The sequence below is a fragment of the Crocodylus porosus genome, unplaced genomic scaffold (assembly GCF_001723895.1).
Source record: "Crocodylus porosus isolate Cpor-Errol unplaced genomic scaffold, CroPor_comp1, whole genome shotgun sequence".
In the NCBI taxonomy this organism is placed as follows: domain Eukaryota; kingdom Metazoa; phylum Chordata; order Crocodylia; family Crocodylidae; genus Crocodylus; species Crocodylus porosus.
In genome coordinates, this window is record NW_017728951.1 from 40,433,621 (window position 1) to 40,451,431 (window position 17,811).

The window sequence follows — 17,811 nt, forward strand, 5'->3', positions numbered from 1 at the left end:
TTCTGGGCTGCGTGTTCTCCCACCCCCACCTCCCTCCCTGAGCCCGCTGGACGAGCCACTTGTGGCTCTGTCCTCTGCCCCACCATGGCTATACAGGACCTGTCCCTGCCCCAGCCCCACTCTGTACCTCAGAGCTGCTGGCACTGCCCCATGTTTGGGGGGGACACATGTCCCTGCAGTCTGCATTGCCGAGGCGGCCACTGTTGTGGATTAGGCTTTGTACCCCAAGCCTTGCTGCACATACTCCCCAGGCCTCAGCCCCTTCCCTTCCTCACCTACTGAACTGCTTGGGGTTGTGGGGGGTGGGGAAAGGGGCATGCAAGTGCTCAGCTCCCATAGCCCAGGATTGACTTCAAGAGGCTCCAGGATCCACCGGTTGATCCTGACTGACTGGTTGGAAAGAGGGCAGAACACACTTACGTTGTTGTATGGGAGTGGAGGTTGAAAGAAACCATGGAAAAGTGTGTCTAGAGCCACTGGAGACTGGATTTCTTGGCACATGGAGATGAGTGCTAAACTGCATCCCCAGTTCACTATCTGAGAAACTGTGGCATTAAGGGGGGTGGGGAGCAAAGACAGTTAAGAGGCAGGAGAAAACAGTGCTTCCAGGAAAGTAAGCAAGAGATGTCCTGAACTGTCAGATGGGGAGGGTGGGCCAGGGTCACACCATCACACCTGGGTTGAATTTCTTTCTATGACGTGAGTGTTAAAAATGTACTCCTTAAACAGGGGAAGAAGAACAAGGTGTCAACCAGCAAGCAGACATGGATGGCAACTAACACCCTGTCCAAAGCTGCTTTCCTGCTAACTGTGCTGAGTGAGCGTCTGGAGTATCACAACCTTGCCTTCCGCATCGGCATGTTTGCCCTGGAGCTACAGAGGCCACCAGCCTCTACCAAAGCCCTGGAGGTAGGAGTGTCCTGTAAAAGGGCCATACCCACAAGCAGTACTGGGATTTCCCCCTTTGAGTTCCTTGTTTTTCGTCCTGCCTTCAGAACTAGTTGCTAGGGAGCCAAATGATACCTTGAGGATCCTGAATGGGTTGTTGATTTACCTAAAATTTGTTGGTACTGGCTGCTTCTACTTCAGATGCATCTTAAGCCAAATCTTCAGTGAAAGAGGGCTTAGGTCTTCTCTGCAGAAAGTTGCATAGACTTGTTCTCAGTGGTGAATTTAACATCATTTAAGTTGGAGTTTGAACCAGTTTTAATTAGCACATGATTTTGGTCTGAGTGGCTTGCTCCCAGTTAGCTCATCTGTTCCTTATAGGCTTAAGCTAAACTGAAAAGCCACTCTTAAACTGATGTATGTGTTTCTGGACTAAATCATTTACACCTTAGGGTAAACTGCTGCAGTTTATGCATGTAGACAGGCAGTACCTGCCCACCTTTTATACTTGGATGTATAAATACATGCAGTTTTGGGTACACAATTACATATATGGTTAACTACTGCTCTCAGGGCATCTTTCTTAAAATTAGGTTCAAGACTTTGCACATTTGATTTGAAGCTCTTGTCATTTTTTTTTTTTTTTTTTTTTGACCACACAGAGGTGGTGCTTCCATCAGAAGTGCACAGGTTTGCTGGGCCCTATCAAGAAATAAACTTGTTTCTCTGAGGTGGCCTACACTTGTATGTAAAGGGCTCAGCAAGACCATTAAATATGGGGCTAACAGTCACTAGCCTAACCTGTTCTCCTCCAATCCTAATGCGTTAGGAAGCCTAGAGCAAGGTATAATATCCTATGAGGTGACGGTCTTTGTTTCAGTTGAATATTGATGTCCTTGGCCCTGTTCTCCTCCTGGATAGTCCCTTCTGTTTCAAGCTGTTGTATTGCATAAGGTAGCAACCTTCTGCAACCTCTTCTTCAGCATGTCCTGGTGAAGGCTGACTCTACCTTCCTCCCAGCCAGGCTTCAGAGTGATTGTGATTGACTGAGTTGTGCATAGGGAAGTAGTCTAGACTTGCACATCCTATGGAGCTGTCTCCAGCTGAGCACGGTCTGTCCTCACTTGTGCCTGCTTAGGGGGAAGAACGCAAGGGTGATTTAGAGTTCAGTGGATTACAAGGCATGTAATCTGAATCAATCTAAACTTTTTCTGTACTAAATATCTGTAGGGCAGGATGGTTGTGTACCTGGGGGTCTCTGCTGATGGCTTCTTCTTGTGTTTCCTTGCGGGCACCCCCAGGTGAAGCTGGCATACCAGGAGTCTGAGATTGTGGCCTTGTTAAAGAAGATCCCCTTGGGCACTAATGAGATGAACACTATTCGAGGAAGGGCTGAAGAGCTGAGGGAGGGAACCTTGTGCGATTATCGCCCTGTCCTGCCACTCATGCTGGCCAGCTTTATATTTGATGTCCTGTGCACTCCAGGTACTGTCCCCATTGGTTTGTGTGCACAAGGGGCTCCAAACCTTGGGGACCAAAAGAGGCTTTCTGTACCTGCTTTACTATGGTTGCAGCACTACTGACGGTCCCTGCAGTCTACTGCCAAGGTTCGGTTTTTTGCTGCAGTTCCCTCCACATTGCTGTGGATCTCTCTGCACTGTGATAGAACAGACATGTTTTCTGGGACCCCCTCCATGAAAAAGAGTTTGAATCTTACTGTTTTGGGGACCCTGGTTTTACCCTATAAAGATAATCATGGTTCCTTTCAAGTGATTATGGCCCCAGTGCTACTTGGGCTGGGGGGAAATGCATTCGCTAACCACCAAAAAAGAGAACCTGTGACTAAACCCCCTTCTGTAGCAGAGCTGGATAAGCTAGGAGGGGTCTAGTTTAGAAACGGAGGGAGAAAGCTTGGAGGCAGTGCTTTGACCTCGGGTCTGTCTTGATGGTTTAGAATGGGAGCATGGGAAATGTGACGAGTCCAGACAGCTGCTAGGAATGCTTTCTGCCCTGGGATTCTACCTTTATAGAGCCGAGCATTGATTAGTCTGTCTCTTTCCAGTGGTTTCTCCTACAGGGTCCAGGCCCCCAAGCCGTAATTGGAATAATGAAATGCCTGGGGACGAAGAGCTTGGTTTTGAGGCAGCTGTTGCTGCTCTAGGTAAGAATTCAGCTCTCTTCACCTCTACCTTGTGAAGAAAAAAGTTGTTTCTCATTCATGCTATGAATCTCAGGCTACTTTGGGCAACAGGATTTAAGTCCTGTTGGTTTGTGTCCAGTCTGCTATGGAAATGAATGCCTTTTGGAAGAATTTTGTTGGAGCTGGTGAAGGGAGTCTGGGACTTGGATAATGTTGGGGATCTTTATAATGTCATATTTGAGGTCTTTAGGCAGAACTGGTCAGTGGGGAGAACGCAGTTAAGGACTTGAACAGACTGGTGGGCTGGCAGAAGTACTGTGTTCAATTTTCCTTGTTGCTGTTTGGCTTGAAAGAAATGCTGAATGAATAGCTGGAATGGGAAATGTTCAAAGAACAAAAATCAGTTGCTTCAATTGGTCATAGTAAATGACCTAGTTCTTGGCCTCCAGGTCACTTGCAGGCTTGTAGTACCACGTACACACACGTAAAGGCCTGTCATACAGATTACTGCAGGGTAATTGAGAGGTGGGGATTTACAGAATGCCAGCTTCTCTGCAGTAACTGCATGCAGAGCTGTGGTGGACAAAAGCTAATCCATGGTAGTTCACCCGTCTTTCACTGAGGGGAAGCTATCATAGGTAAGAGGATGCACAGAAGCAGTGACTGCAGATCAGCTGACATTCCGTAAATCCTCACTGTCCTTACACCTTGCAGTAACCTGTTCACGTGCCTATGCTCTGTTAGTACCTTGTGTATGCATCATCTTGGGTTGGATGGATTGTTAGCAGAAATCTTTCCAGAAGGAAAGAGGCATGGTGGTTTTTGAACTTCTGCCAGTGGCAGCTGCAGAACCTGGGAAGGGGCAAAAAGTGAACAGTTGGCATGTCTGGCTGAAGACGGGAGTGTGTCAAGCTGGTTTAAGCTCTTACTGAGCACTGTCAGATTCATATTGCTCTGGCTGTCAAAGTGCAGAGTTCTGGGGAAGAACTTCTGCTCCCACTCTTGAAGCATTAAATTATTTCTCCTGTTAACCAGAGAAGTCAGAAGGTATGCAAAGCAGCCTAGGGAAGGAGGTAAAATGCATCAGATGAGATTAAACTTCATGGGTTTGCCTGTCTCTTCATCCTTCTTTTCTGTCCTGCAGGTATGAAGACAACTGTCAGTGAAGCAGAGCATCCGCTGCTATGTGAAGGCACTCGCAGGGAGAAAGGTGATCTGGCTCTAGCCCTGATGATCACTTACAAGGACGACCAGTCTAAACTCAAAAAGGTGTGTCCCTTGAAAATCAAGAGCTGGTATCTGTCAAGTACTGTTTGGCAGGTGGTGTTTGGTTTTGTTATTAGAATCAGGATTGTCAATATGTTTGGACCAGTGATTCTCAACCAGGGTGATGGGGCACTCCAGGGTGCCTCCATCTTTTGAAGGGTGCCCTGAGATGCTAGGAGATAAGCAGTTAAACTAAGCAGATAAGAGCAGGTTCAGGCACTAGTCCATTCCCACTGCCTGGCCTCTCTGCAAGGAGATACAGTAATCTATAGAATAATTTTTGAAATTGGGCGCCACTCAATTTACAAATGTTATGGAGAGGGGCCTCAAGTCCAAGGAGGTTGAGAATTGCATGTCTAGACTTCTTGAATTATCCACCCTCAGGCTGTTAAGGGTCATTGTATTACTTATCTAACTTGCTGTGTGCTGCCTGCATTTGGTCTGTACCCTCATATACAGGCCTCTGGCCCAAGGTTTTGATGTCCATTCTGTATCTGGCTTCCAACCTACCTCAAGGGTATTGGCCTCCATTCTCTGCCTGACCCAAGTAATGTACCTGTGTGTGGGGGAGGTTGGGCTTTTTGTATGTGGTCTTTGTGGCAGTCCCCTGTGACTGATGCATGAATAGAGAAGTGTAATAAACATTTCACTTCATAATATATCCCAGTGCCTTTATACTATCCACTCCTCTCTTTCAAATGCTGTTGAAAAAGACAATTGTACAGTACAAGTAAAAGCTGCTGTTGCTTCCAGGAAAACTTTGATGCTCATTACACTTAGAAATACTTCTCTTCATATACTATATCTGCAGTGCTTTCTTATTCTCTTAGACTAGGGACAGACATTCCCTAAGCCTGAACTGATTCAATCTTTGCAGGTTAGTCTAACCTGCCTAGGCTGAATCAGTTTGTAACTGTACAGACATCCCCTCTGGACTGAAAAAAATGCAGGCACATGCCTGCAGTGGCTCAGACTAGAAGCTGGGGGGCACTAGAGCAGTCCTCCCTTCCCTGCAGCAGTGCTGAGCTGAAGGTGGGGGGTGACAAGGCCCCTGCAGGAGGCTCTGATTGGTGAGGGGTTTAAACCCCCCACCCTGCCTGTACTGTTTCAGGCTTTTTGCTGCTCGCTGCTCAAGGGGTGGGAGTGTTGCCAAACTTTGCATCTGTTGATATGGAGTTTTTCAATCTCCATCTTCCTGCTTCTTCAGACTTTCTGTAAACCAGGACATTTTTAGTACCTTTCTCTGTCCCCTCTTGAAGATGGATTATGGCAGCAGGTTGTTTATTGGCCCATCAAGCTCTACAAAAGAAAACATCTCTCTCATTAGTTTCAGGGTCCTATCTGCAGGGTGCATTTGCATTTGCAAACCACTAGCTCTCTGACCTTTGTTCCAGTGAAATTGGAGACCCACACAAACACCCATCAGTATTAGCTAGGTGGAGGGCAGGGGGTGGGAGGGTATGGCCAGATGCAGGGTCCCTGCTGAGAGGTGTGGGAGGGGAATCCCTGCTTGAGCAACCAGCTGAGTGAGGGGGCGGGGTGGAGCAGGGGGAAGTGTGGCAGCTGCTGCTACCCCTCAGCCAGCCGGAGCGGGGATAGTGCTCCCGCTAGGAAGGAGAGGGGTGGGGCCACCCTTGCTCTGCTCCAGCAGACATCCCCCCCAGCCCAGAGGGCATGCTGGGATGATGGAGGTGTCTGGTTTAACTTTAACCAGGAAGGGGTCTGGGACAGACATTTCATAAACTTGTTTGACCCAAATCAGTTAAGTCTGATACTACATTCAGTCAGGCTTATCTCAAACTGTTTTCAGCCATTTTGAAACTGGTTTACGTACACTGAACATCTGTTTCGTTACAGGTTTAAACTAGTTTTTGATCACTTAAACTGGTTTGTGTAATGCCTGTCCCTAGCCTTAGGGAAAAGAGCAGGAGAAAAGTTTCCTCTTAAAGGAAAGTTTCTTCTGCTGCCTTTTTTTTTTTATGATTACTAATTGCAATGGTCTGCCTGTGACATTACCAACTCTGTATATATTAATCTTCAGAGTTATCAAAATTGATTATTTCTGTGTCAAGGCTGGGCAAAAGCGGACACAATTTTTTAAGTTGTTTTCATGCAGCTGTTCCTCGGTAGCTACTAATAAAAGGGGCTTCAAAATTTTTAAACTAGTAGAATTCACACACTGGCATTCCTCTCGTGTATAAAAATACTTGTGGTAGGTCAGTATTCTACAAATGAGGGGTATAAGCTTAGTGAGTTGGTTAAGGTCACTTGTTAAATTTAGTCAAAACTGTGAATAGAATCTGACTCTCCATCACCCTAGTTCCCTGCTTTAACCACTCTTTGACTGGCTGAATTGTCTGACATTGAATGCCGGCATATTTTCAGTGAGTGCAACTATTGTTTTTGGGTTTTTTTTATGGTGTATATGAAATCTGCTTCTTTACATAAGGGTGTAGAGCAGGTAAAGTCCACCCTATAGGCTGGATCTGGCCTGCAATGGACTCCATTTCCCAGCAGCCCCTGTTCATAAGGCTTGGGTCAGTTTCCAAGGGAGACCCCAGCAGCAACCATAGGCGGGGCCAGGGTTTCTGTGGAGACTTGCCCCAGCAGTAGCAGCACCGGCTTCTTCCTGGGGTGGAGTGCTGTGCTGAGGGTGGGAGCAGGGGGGAGCTCAGCTGCTGCCGCCTGTGCAGGGCAGGTAGGTGGCAGTGGCGGCGCCACTGTGAGGGGTGCCTACAGGGGACTAAGGGGAATTTTAGGTTGGCTGTAGCTCTGCAAGCCTATCCCCTAGCACTGTCCTTGCCGGCAGGGCATGCAGCAGGATAGGGAGCTGCTCCAGATCCAGTCTGGGATCTTGTGGCAGTGACAGTGTGGTCCAGAGCTGCAATCTGTAGCCTGCATACCCCAGGCAGGGGCATGCAGGCAGCGGATTGGGGCTCTGACCTGGTTCCGGACCTCCTGGTCACTGTTGCAAGGAGCTGGGGCAGAGTTGCGATCCACTGCCTGCACACTGCAGATTGCGGCTCTGCCCTGGCTCTGGACCACACTGTCACCACCGCAAGATCCCAGCTCGGCTCCGGAGCAGCTCTGCGTCCTGCCAATACTGCTGGGGCCAGTCTCCACAGAAACCCCAGCTTTGCACTAGGGCTCCATGGAAACCAGCCCCAGCTATGCGGCAAAGGCTGCTGGGAAATGGAGTCTTGCTGCCAGCCAGATCCACCATTTTGCCCACCCGTGTTGTAGTCATGTGCGTACAGAGTGTGGGTGGCTGTTATCTCAGGGCACAGAGTCTACTTTTTACCAAGAATCAGGGAGTGTATTTTGTTTGAACTGTTATCTAATGGAATTAATTTTGTTCATTAAAGCTGAATGACTATCTTGCTTACATCCCTTAAAATGCTTTGGTGGTTTCTCACTCATCTGCTAATCACTGGGGGTTTTTTCTCACTCTGTTAAAGATTTTAGACAAACTGCTAGACAGAGAGAGCCAAACGCACAAGCCCCAGACACTGAGTTCCTTCTACTCTTCCAGCAAGCCCACAGTAGCCAATCAGAAATCTCCTTCCAAACATGCTGCCCAATCCACTACAGCAATCCAGCAGCTTCCAGGGACTTCAGTCACGCAGCAAACAGGTGTAACTGCTGCAGTCCAGAGCAGTCCTTCTGAAAGCTTTGTGGAGAAGAGTGCACAGGGTAAGATACCTGCTCCAGTGGAGCCATGCTGAATGTTCTGTTCTTGTTTGATGAGAAGGGAAGCTAAGGTCCTTGTTTCTTCTGAGAAGCAGCCAGGGCTGATGTGACGATCAAACAGTCAGTCCATAACACTAGAGTACTGTTGAGTACTTTTCATGGAGAGGTAAAGAGTGGCTGTGTAAGTTCATTCCCTAGCTTATTGCACACCAGCTTCCCCATCTAAATGGGTAGCAGGTTGGTGTCAGCCAGTCACTGAGCTCAGTCCATTTCATGCCCCGTGCTGGTTCTGAACCACAGGACCATTTTCTTTACTTGCTAAATTTAGTAACTCTGTTTTTGATGCCCCATGTTTCTTGAGTCTGCTGCATGTGCATGTTCTAGCAACACCTGACATGTTGGCTAATACATTCCCATATGTTCCCATATTTACATGAAGAAAAGTTGTGGCATGTCTGGGAAGGGCGAGTCTCTTTTGATTTCTTTTAAAAGAGAAAATAATTTTGAGGTATGAATGAAAGGAGGGATTAACATTGCTTTGTTTAAAGCCCTTGTCATGTGTAAAATCTCTTCAAGTTTCTTTACCAAAGAGTAATGGACAATTATTCATTCTTTTGCTAGTCTTTGTATAAAGATCCATTTAAAATGCAGTTCTCTCGATGCATGTTGTAATTGAAAACTTAAAACACTTTGTGATAACTGTGATAGAAGGATAATATAATAAAGGATGATTTGGATGCTTCTCCATGCCTGTAATTGGAACAAATTACATTTAAAAGTTTGTGCCAGAAGATGAAGCCTGGCTTTTGCTGCTTGGTAACATTCTGATCTTCTAGAGCAGGGGTAGGTAATGTGTTGTTTTTTTTTGTTTGTTTGTTTGTTTTTTGGCTGGAGTGCTGGAAAAAAAACACAGTGCCTACCTTGGAAGGTGTCAGAGTGCTGGCACGCCAGAAAAGCTAAACTAGGGAAGGGGGTACATGTCAGGATGCCCTGCTTGTGCTCCTTGCCTCCCAGCCCAGGCTCCGTGGCTATCAGCAGCTATCCAGAACCTGGGCCAGCTGCAGCCAGGCAGCTGCAAACAGCTGCTGTGACCCCGGCCCCAGGGAGGCAGCAGATACTGGCAGTGCTTCCCACTGTGCTGCCCTCGGCACTGCTCCCTGCTCTGCTGCCCTCCCCTGGGTCCTCTGGAGCACAGCGTATGCAACCCAGAGTGGCAGCACACAGAGGGGCTGCACAGGGAAGCTGCTTGCTGCTGCAAACTCCACGCTGCCTGGGTGTCACATCCCCTGTGTGCACAGGAACAGCATGGGCAGCACACAGGGTTGTGCCCCTCGTTGCTGCCCCCGCTTGAAGGGGAAGTGTGGCCAAGGCAGTGGGGAGCTTGGAGTGGCAGGCAGCTTTCTGTGCCCCTTGCTGTGCCCTGCTGCACCATGTTTCACGCGCTACTTTGCAGAAGCGGTGGTGAGGGCAGCACAGTGGGGAGCATCGCTGGTGTCTGGTGCCTCCCCAGAGTGCAGGGCTGGGAGACGGCTGGAGCCAGGGCTGGGAAGCTGCTGATAGCCATGGAGCCTGGGCTGCTTGCAGCAGGGCTTCCATCCTCCCAGCTGCCTACTGAGAGCAGTCCGATCTCCCGGCTGGCAGCAGCTACCCAGAGCTGGGGCTGACTGCAGCTGGAGGGCTTCCATCCTCCCAGCTGCCTGCTGGGAGCAGCCCAGGCTCCATGGCTATCAGCAGCTACCCAGAACCTGGGCTGGCTGCAGCTAGGAGGCTTCAAACAGCTGCTGCCTCCCCACCCTGGGCTTCGGGAAGGCAGCAGGTGCTGTCACTGCGCCAGGGAGGCAGCAGCTGTTTGTAGCCTCCCAGCTGCAACTGGCCTAGGCTCTGGGGTAGCTGCTGCCAGCTATGGTGCCTGGGCTGCTTGCAGCCTCCCACCTACCTTCAGGGAGCAGCCTGGGCTCCTGGCTGGCAGCAGCTACCCAGAGTCAGGGGCAGCTGCAGTCGGGAGGCTGCAAACAGCTGCTGCCTCCCTGTTCTGGCCCCAGCACATGCTGAGGAAATGGCCTTGTGTGCTATGCTCAGCACACGTGCCAGGGGTTGTCAGCCCCTGCTCTAGAGTGAATGAGGTGGGGATGGAGAAAGATCAGAAACACTCCATGTAATATGCACTTTCAGCCTCAGCCTGGATTTATGTATGTGCAACTCAAATGCATGTCAACGCACCCAGGCTACTCTGGATCAACATCAGACCCCAGTGTGTGATGGATTATCCTTCACAGTCCCACTCGCTTCACCCAGTTGTATTTCTGCTGAGGGGCAGTGTTTTTGCTTTCATGTGGGCAGAGACATTTGGCTTTGCATGTTTCAGGATTGGTTTCTGTGCATGTTTTTGCCTTTGTGTTGTGCAGAGAGCTCTCAGAGGTCCCCTTGTGAGCCAGCTGGGGAGTCCAGTGTCTTGAAACAAGAGGGGAAGGTCCCCAGTCGTCTGGCTCTTGGAAACAGAGGTGGATACAATGGAAGATGCTGGGGCTCACCTGTCCGACAGAAAAAGAAACACACAGGTATGAAGTCATTAATTCCTGCAGTATCCAAAGCTGTGCCAGCTTTCTGCAGGGCTAACCTGCAGGGCTTAAAGCCCATGGAGCAGGATGCTATGTTTTTTGGGCTCAGTGCCAAATCTGAGTGAGCTTGTTGCCCTTCTTGCAGCTGTACCTGGGAACTGGTTGGGCTGGGGTGTAATTCTTAGGACTATGGGTGGGGAAGATTTCTGTGTGTGTTATATGGAGTGCTCAATATTGCACTTGGACCTTAGACATTTGCCTTGGGTTAATCACTTGGAGCTTGTGGACTCAGTACAGTGGTGCTGGATAAACCAGCAAGTTAACCATTTATACTCTTTATTTGTATTCCTATTTTATCTAGTAAAGAAAAATGCTCTGTGGCTGATCACGTTGTCAGTTACCTCAATGCTTGGTCTTGAGTCAGGTGTGGGGCTGACCTGAGGGAGAGCTTGCCCATTGACATATTTGGCTGTGGTGTTGTAGGCATGGCCAGCATTGACAGCAGTGCTCCCGAAACGACCTCTGACAGCTCTCCAACCCTCAGTCGGCGGCCACTGCGAGGGGGCTGGGCAGCTACCTCCTGGGGCAGAGGGCAGGACAGTGACAGCATCAGCAGCTCTTCAAGTGACTCACTGGGTTCATCATCCTCTAGCGGCAGCAGGAGAGCCAGTGGTGGAGCACGTGCAAAAACCGTAGAAGTTGGCAGGTATGCTGTCATACATTCCTTCATAAATAGCATGCAACCTTGGTCTCTGTGAGGGGCCTGGCATGGATACAGGAGAAGTGCCTGCCAGAGGGAGCTTGCTTTGTCAGCTCCTGACCCTGTGGAGTTTTTGCGCTCCAGCTAAACAATTTGTCCACTGGTGGCTCTTGTATCCTGTCTTTATAGGTACAAGGGGCGGCGGCCAGAGAGCCATGCACCTCATGTCCCAAACCAGCCTTCGGAGGCAGCTGCTCATTTCTACTTTGAACTGGCCAAGACTGTCCTTATCAAGGCAGGTGGAAACAGCAGCACATCCATCTTCACCCACCCATCCTCCAGTGGTGGGCACCAGGGGCCCCACCGCAACCTCCACCTCTGCGCCTTTGAGATTGGGCTCTATGCACTGGGGCTGCACAACTTTGTCTCCCCCAACTGGCTCTCTCGAACCTACTCCTCCCACGTCTCGTGGATCACAGGTGAAGGCACCATTTGTTAAGGTGCTGGTGGGCTGGGACCTTGTTCTTAACAGCACTGAAGAACATTTAGTTCTCTATAAACTATCTCTTTTTATAGATGCTCCTTGCTAATCTTATAAATCATTGGTATAGGTGTATATAGGTGCAGCCTGCTGTGACCAAGAACAGGCAGTAGTTGGCCAGGGTTTGCACAGCACTGCTACTTTTGCCCTGGGGAGTTCCTCTATTGACCTGCTTTTTTGACTGTGCTGTCACCTGCTGCAGTGACTGGCCTTCATTTCATTTCCCAGAGGGGAGCTATCTACGCTGGGGAAGGCTGAGCACCTGTCTCCTGCTGCAACAGCTGATTGGTGCTGCAGTGAGGCACTGGCAGGTAGTGTGATGCTCTTCTTTCTTCTGTCTGGTTCTCAGGGCAGGCCATGGAGATTGGCAGTGCAGCCTTGAACATCCTGGTGGAATGCTGGGATGGACACTTGACTCCTCCAGAGGTGGCCTCATTGGCAGACAGGGCCTCAAGAGCCAGGGACTCCAACATGGTGCGAGCGGCTGCTGAACTTGCACTAAGTTGTCTGCCTCATGCTCATGCCCTGAACCCAAACGAGATCCAGAGAGCCTTGGTGCAATGCAAGGAGCAGGTGAGCACCACATGCTTGTGGCTAGTTGAACTTATGGGGTCTGGACATTTTAGAGAAGCAGCCAAGGACCTGGGTCTTTTCTCAGTTTTCTCATGGGTTCTGCTGTTTTCTGTTTTGGTCCTTGGCTGTAATCTTATTTGTCTATGCTGTAGCAGTAATGAGCTGCCAGCTGCACCAGGCAGTGTTTGCTATTTTGAGACACCTTTGCTCGTGGTTTTTTCTGTAGTGCAGTTTTCTTCCTTCCCTCATGCTGTTGGGTTTTTCTTCATTCTCTGCCATGACCAGGATAACTTGATGCTGGAAAAGGCCTGCATGGCTGTGGAAGAGGCGGCCAAAGGAGGTGGGGTGTACCCAGAAGTCCTGTTTGAAGTGGCACACCAGTGGTACTGGCTTTATGAACAGACTGTAGGTGGGACCCCAGGACAGAGGGAAGGAGCTACTGGCTGCAGTGCTAGTGGTGTCCGGGCAGCCTCTGAAGCAGCACGTGGGTTGACTGACAACAGAGTGACCTCTGAACCAACCACAGTGACAGTGGCAGCTGCTGTGACGGCAGCAGCAACAGTTGTGCCGGTGATCTCTGTGGGGTCGACCATGTACCAGCAGCATACGATGGCAGGGCCAGCAATGGCGCATGCACACACACAAGGCCTCCACCCTTACACTACTCTCCAAACCCACATACCCTGTAACCCCCAATATATTGGACATCCTATTCAGCACATGCCACGCCCAGCAGTCTTCCCTGTGCCTGGCTCAGCATACCCCCAGGTAAGTCACCACCTGTGGCCTGGTGGTCTTTAGTTCTTCCTCTCCATTCATGGTAACTTACCTCGGCAATTTGTAGCATTGCTGGGGTGTGGAGGGCTGGGGGTGAGAAGTCCAGGGGTGAGAGCCAGAATTTATTGAGTTCCAGTCTGTTTTGTCACTGACTCTGGTTTGGGCAGCTCCCTACACCTCCTGCTTCATCTAGGGAGCTCCACCTCCCAAGGTAGCTAAGCAGACAATGTCCTGGGAGAATATTAAGTGGAGTACAGCCTACTAGCATGATGATTCTTGATACTTATTTCCTGGCAGCATATTATACAGTTGATAGAAATGCCTCTGACTTGAAGAACTTAGTCTAAATAGCCAGTACAGAGGGATATGGAAAAAGGCTTTCTCTACCAGTTCTTCTTGGAGCTGGATGAAATATTTCTGTTTAATTCTACTTGGATTTAAATTGAAGAGGAGCAAATTTGTGCGCTAGCATCATTGTGACTGCTGTGCTCCAAGTTAGGGGTGAAGAGCCTCTGGCACTGGGACTTCCAACACTTTCCTGTACTGGAATTGTGAGTGTGCAAGGCTTATCGAAGATCACTTGTGAATGGACCTGGTGCCCTGGAGGCAAATGTGACTGCTTGGCCTCTTTCTTTTCCAGGGTGTCCACCCAGCATTTATAGGTGCACAATATCCTTACTCGGTAACAACGCCATCTTTGGCAGCTACAGCAGTGTCGTTCCCAGGGGTGCCAGTCCCATCCATGACGCAGATTGCTGTGCATCCATATCACACTGAGACAGGACTGTCATTATCTTCCAATGTAGCAAGTGAGTACCTTGGTTGCAGCTTGTGCAATGAACGTTTGGGGAGCAGTCCTTGTGGCTGGCTCCCAGTGTTTCCTGCTAGTCTGGAATAGGACTGTCACTCCTGAAATGTCCCACAAGTTCACCACAGCCCAGAAAGGCACTGAGGTTCATGACAATGCACTACGGGTTTCCCTGGTGGTGTAGTAGAGTGTAATGAAGCGAAGAGAACTGAAGTTGCCAGCATGTCTTGGCTCCTCATACTAAACTGAGCAAGAGACTTGGCAGTCTGCTTCTGTGTAGCTGGATGAGCTTTATTTTCTCCCCTCATCCTCTTGTCTGTAGGCATGCCTGAGTGATTTTGACAGGTTATGCAGTGCTTCTTGGTCAGCTGGCAGGACCTGTTTGAAGCATCAATATTTTTGTTAAAGGTTTCCTCTACTACACAAGCGTTTGGATGTATTGTTTCCCCAAATGGGTAACCCTAGGAGAGGGGCTCCTCAGCAGTGGGGAGGTTAGGGAAGGTTAAGGACAGCCTCTGAGTAACTGCTCCTAGGCTGCCTTCTGCCTGGGTCTGTTGCTAGTATGAAATGCAGTGTGGGAACAGCTGTTGTATGTGGCAACTGCTGACCTGCTCCTGCTGCTGCAAGACATGCATCTGGTAGGGGATGCTTGGCTCACTCAGTTGCACCATCTTTTTAAGCCTGGGTCAGATGTTTGGGTGTTGCACACAGAATGGTGCTGTAGTGTGTACACGCCTAGATGTGTCCCATGGAGTGGCAGTGCCTTGCAACTTATCGTTCTGGGAGAGGCATGTTGGCCTCCCTCATGCCAGATGCATAGGAAAAAGGGACTTTTGTGTCTGATATTCAAAGGGGACTTCCTTCACTTCTGCATAACAATGACTAGAAACTCTGAGGAGGTCTCAGGATCTTTCACCTGCCTGATCTGGCTCAGCACAACCACTTGCTTTTCAGCTTCAGAATTGAGCTTTGGGGGAGTGGGCTCACCCCTAGTTGCAGAACTGTTGCTATTCTTTCCTGGAGTCCCAGACCTTTGGAAAAGGAATAAAATCTGTCACTGTCTGACTTGTAGGAGTTCAGCTTCTCCAGTTCTAGTGCTCTGCCCCTTCCAAAGCACTGTGTGGCAGGTTAGGTGGGGAACACTGGCTCATGTGACTTTGCCTGTAGTTCTGGTGGACAGTCAGCTCCCCCAAGCTTGCCTTGGAATGCAGCATGGGTTTTGCAGTGCACTGTGGGCTGAGTTTACCATCCTACTGCCTGCTTAGCTATTGAGGTCAGACTGACTTGCCTGAGATGCAGGTTTCAGGGGCTCAGCTCTTAATTAACTTATGAAGAAGCAGGGGCTATGTTAAAAGAAACATAAAGGAGAACTTGGAAGGCATCCCAGGCTCATGTAGCAAAATAAATGTTAGAGGCATATTGGGAAGCTGTGAAGTGATTCATTCATATGTGAATGGCATCCTCTGTTCACATATGGCTGGGGTTCTTAGGTGTGCTCTAGTGTCTTTCTCCAGAGAGTTTTGATAAGCTCTTATCCCTTGGTAATGTCCAGTTTGACTTGCTGTGTCCCTGTATGTGCTGAGGAGATGCACTGTGCCAGTTTTGCTGTGATTTTTTTGGGAATAGGTTCTGTCAAGTCCATCCTCTGCCCTAAGAGCACTTAAGTGTTACACAGCCGTTTCAGACCTGCACCTGCTGATCTAGCATGCATGCATGGTTACTTGTGCTAGCACTGCTGGGAACCCTGCTGTCATCTCCATGGTAGAAAAAAAAAAAAAGAAGTCCATGGTTGGCTTAGGATAGTGCTCTCACTATAGTGTGCATGGATGGAGAGAGTCACAGCTGCTTCTCAGTGAGAGGATTTCAGAAGGCTCAGTAGAGGTATGGCTGCAGGTAGGACTGGTCCCTTGCCCAGGGTTCCACCTTTCTAGGCTACTTAACAACGATTGTCTTCATGACGTTCTCAGTGGGTGAAACCTGGGCAGGTGACACTTTGAACTTACTAAAGCCTGGCAAAGACATTTGAGTCAGCAGCTCCCATGAACCCCACTGCCCTCCTGAGCTTCCCACCACTCTGTGCCCCCAAATGTCACTTTCTTCTAGAGCATTAACAAACAAAAATGTAGAGATGGTGGTTGGAGTCTTACATACCATGTCAGTGGGGCAGTATCTAGAACAGGGCAGATCTGCATGTAAACAGTCCTTTAGGAGTCTGTTTTGTTTTATGCAAAATATGGAGTTCCTACCTCCTGTCATAGATTTCATAGACACTAGGATTGAAGAGACCTTGCAAGATTTCATAGACATTAGGGCTGGAAGGGGACCTCGGAAGATCATTAAGTCCAGCCCCGCGTCCAAAAGGCAGGAAGTCAGCTGGGGTCATAGGATCCCAGCAAGATAAGCATCCAATTTGCTCTTGAAGGTGTTCAGTGTAGGTGCTTGAACCAGCTCCGATGGCAGACTGATCCAGACCTTGGGGGCTCGGACAGTAAAGAAATTTTTCCTTATGTCCAGCCTGAAGCAGTCTTGTAGTAGGTTATGACCGTTTGACCTCGTCATCCCTTGTGACGCTCTGGTGAACAAACCTTCCCCCAGATCCTGGTGGTCACTCCTGATAAACTTATAGGTGGCCACCCCTGAGCCTGTGCTTTTCCAGGCTAAAGAGCCCCATAGCTCTCAACCTGTCCGTCGTAAGGTCTGTTTTCCTGTCCTCTGATCATGTGTGTGGCTCTTCTCTGGACTCTCTCAAGCTTCTCCACATCCTTTTTGAATTGTGGAGCCCAAAACTGGACGCAGTACTCCAGCTGCGGCCTCACCAAGGCCGAGTACAACGGGAGAACGATGTCCCGAGATTTGCTTGAGAAGCATCTATGGATACAAGCCAGCATTTTGGTTGCTTTACTAGCTGCAGCAGGCTCATGTTCATCTTGTGGTCAATGGTGACCCCCAAGTCTCTTCCTTCCGTAGTGCTAGCCAGTGTAGCGCTGCTGAGCCTATAAGGATGCTGCAGGCTTTTCCTCCCAAGGTGGAGAACCTTGCATTTTTCAGTGTTAAACACCATCAGGTTCCCATCCACATTGAAGAGTACAGGTCTGAGAACAGAGCCCTTGGGGATGCCACAGGGTGCAGTGTGCCAAGTTGATTTGGTTCCATCAGCTGTCACTCTCTGGGTCTGTCCACAGAGCCAGTTCCCCAGCCATTGGACCATGAAATTGTTTAGGCCACAATTCCCCAAATTTTCCACGAGTATATCATGAGGCACCAGGTCAAAGGCTTTCTTGAAGTCCAAGAATATGATATCCGCTGCTTCTCCTTTGTCCAGGTGATGCGTAGAAAGAAATCATGCTGGTCAGACGAGTTCTACCTGTGCCACGAAGCCGTGTTGGCTATCTCTCAGAACATTACCTTCTGTTAGGATGTTGGTAATAGTTTCCTTGATGATTTTTTCCAGGATCTTTCCGGGGATTGAGGTCAAGCTAATTGGCCTGTAGCTCCCTGGATCTTGTCTTCTCCCTTCATTGAAGATAGGCACCACATCAGCCCTTTTCCAATCATCAGGCATCTCGCCTGAGCACCACCAGTTCTTGAATATCCTCACCATAGGCTGTGCTATAATATCAGCTAGTTCCTTTAGTGCTCCTGGGTGCGTTTCATAGTTTCATAGTTTCAAGGTCGGAAGGGACCTGAGCAGATCATCTAGTCCGGCCCCTCCTGCCGTGGCAGGAAAGAATACTGGGGTCAAATGACCCCAGCAAGATGTTCAGCTAACCTCCTCTTAAACACCCCCAGGGTAGGGGCCAGCACCACTTCTCTTGGAAGTTGGTTCCAGACCCTAGCCGCCCTGACTGTGAAGTAGCGCCTCCTGATATC

At 49.3% G+C, this 17,811-nt stretch overlaps 1 protein-coding gene across 5 annotated transcripts in view; it reads left to right on the top strand.

The window, feature by feature from the left end:
• Positions 1-17,811, top strand: part of ZSWIM8 (zinc finger SWIM-type containing 8) — a 97,540-nt gene that overhangs the window by 61,425 nt on the left and 18,304 nt on the right. For all 5 annotated transcript variants that reach the window (XM_019555868.1, XM_019555872.1, XM_019555869.1 and 2 more), the window contains 11 exons: positions 730-909; positions 2,190-2,373; positions 2,951-3,049; positions 4,173-4,297; positions 7,753-7,987; positions 10,390-10,542; positions 11,026-11,248; positions 11,432-11,721; positions 12,133-12,356; positions 12,642-13,124; positions 13,774-13,942. In XM_019555868.1, coding sequence (XP_019411413.1) covers positions 730-909; positions 2,190-2,373; positions 2,951-3,049; positions 4,173-4,297; positions 7,753-7,987; positions 10,390-10,542; positions 11,026-11,248; positions 11,432-11,721; positions 12,133-12,356; positions 12,642-13,124; positions 13,774-13,942 — 2,365 coding nt within the window. The remainder of the gene's footprint in view (positions 1-729; positions 910-2,189; positions 2,374-2,950; positions 3,050-4,172; positions 4,298-7,752; positions 7,988-10,389; positions 10,543-11,025; positions 11,249-11,431; positions 11,722-12,132; positions 12,357-12,641; positions 13,125-13,773; positions 13,943-17,811) is intronic.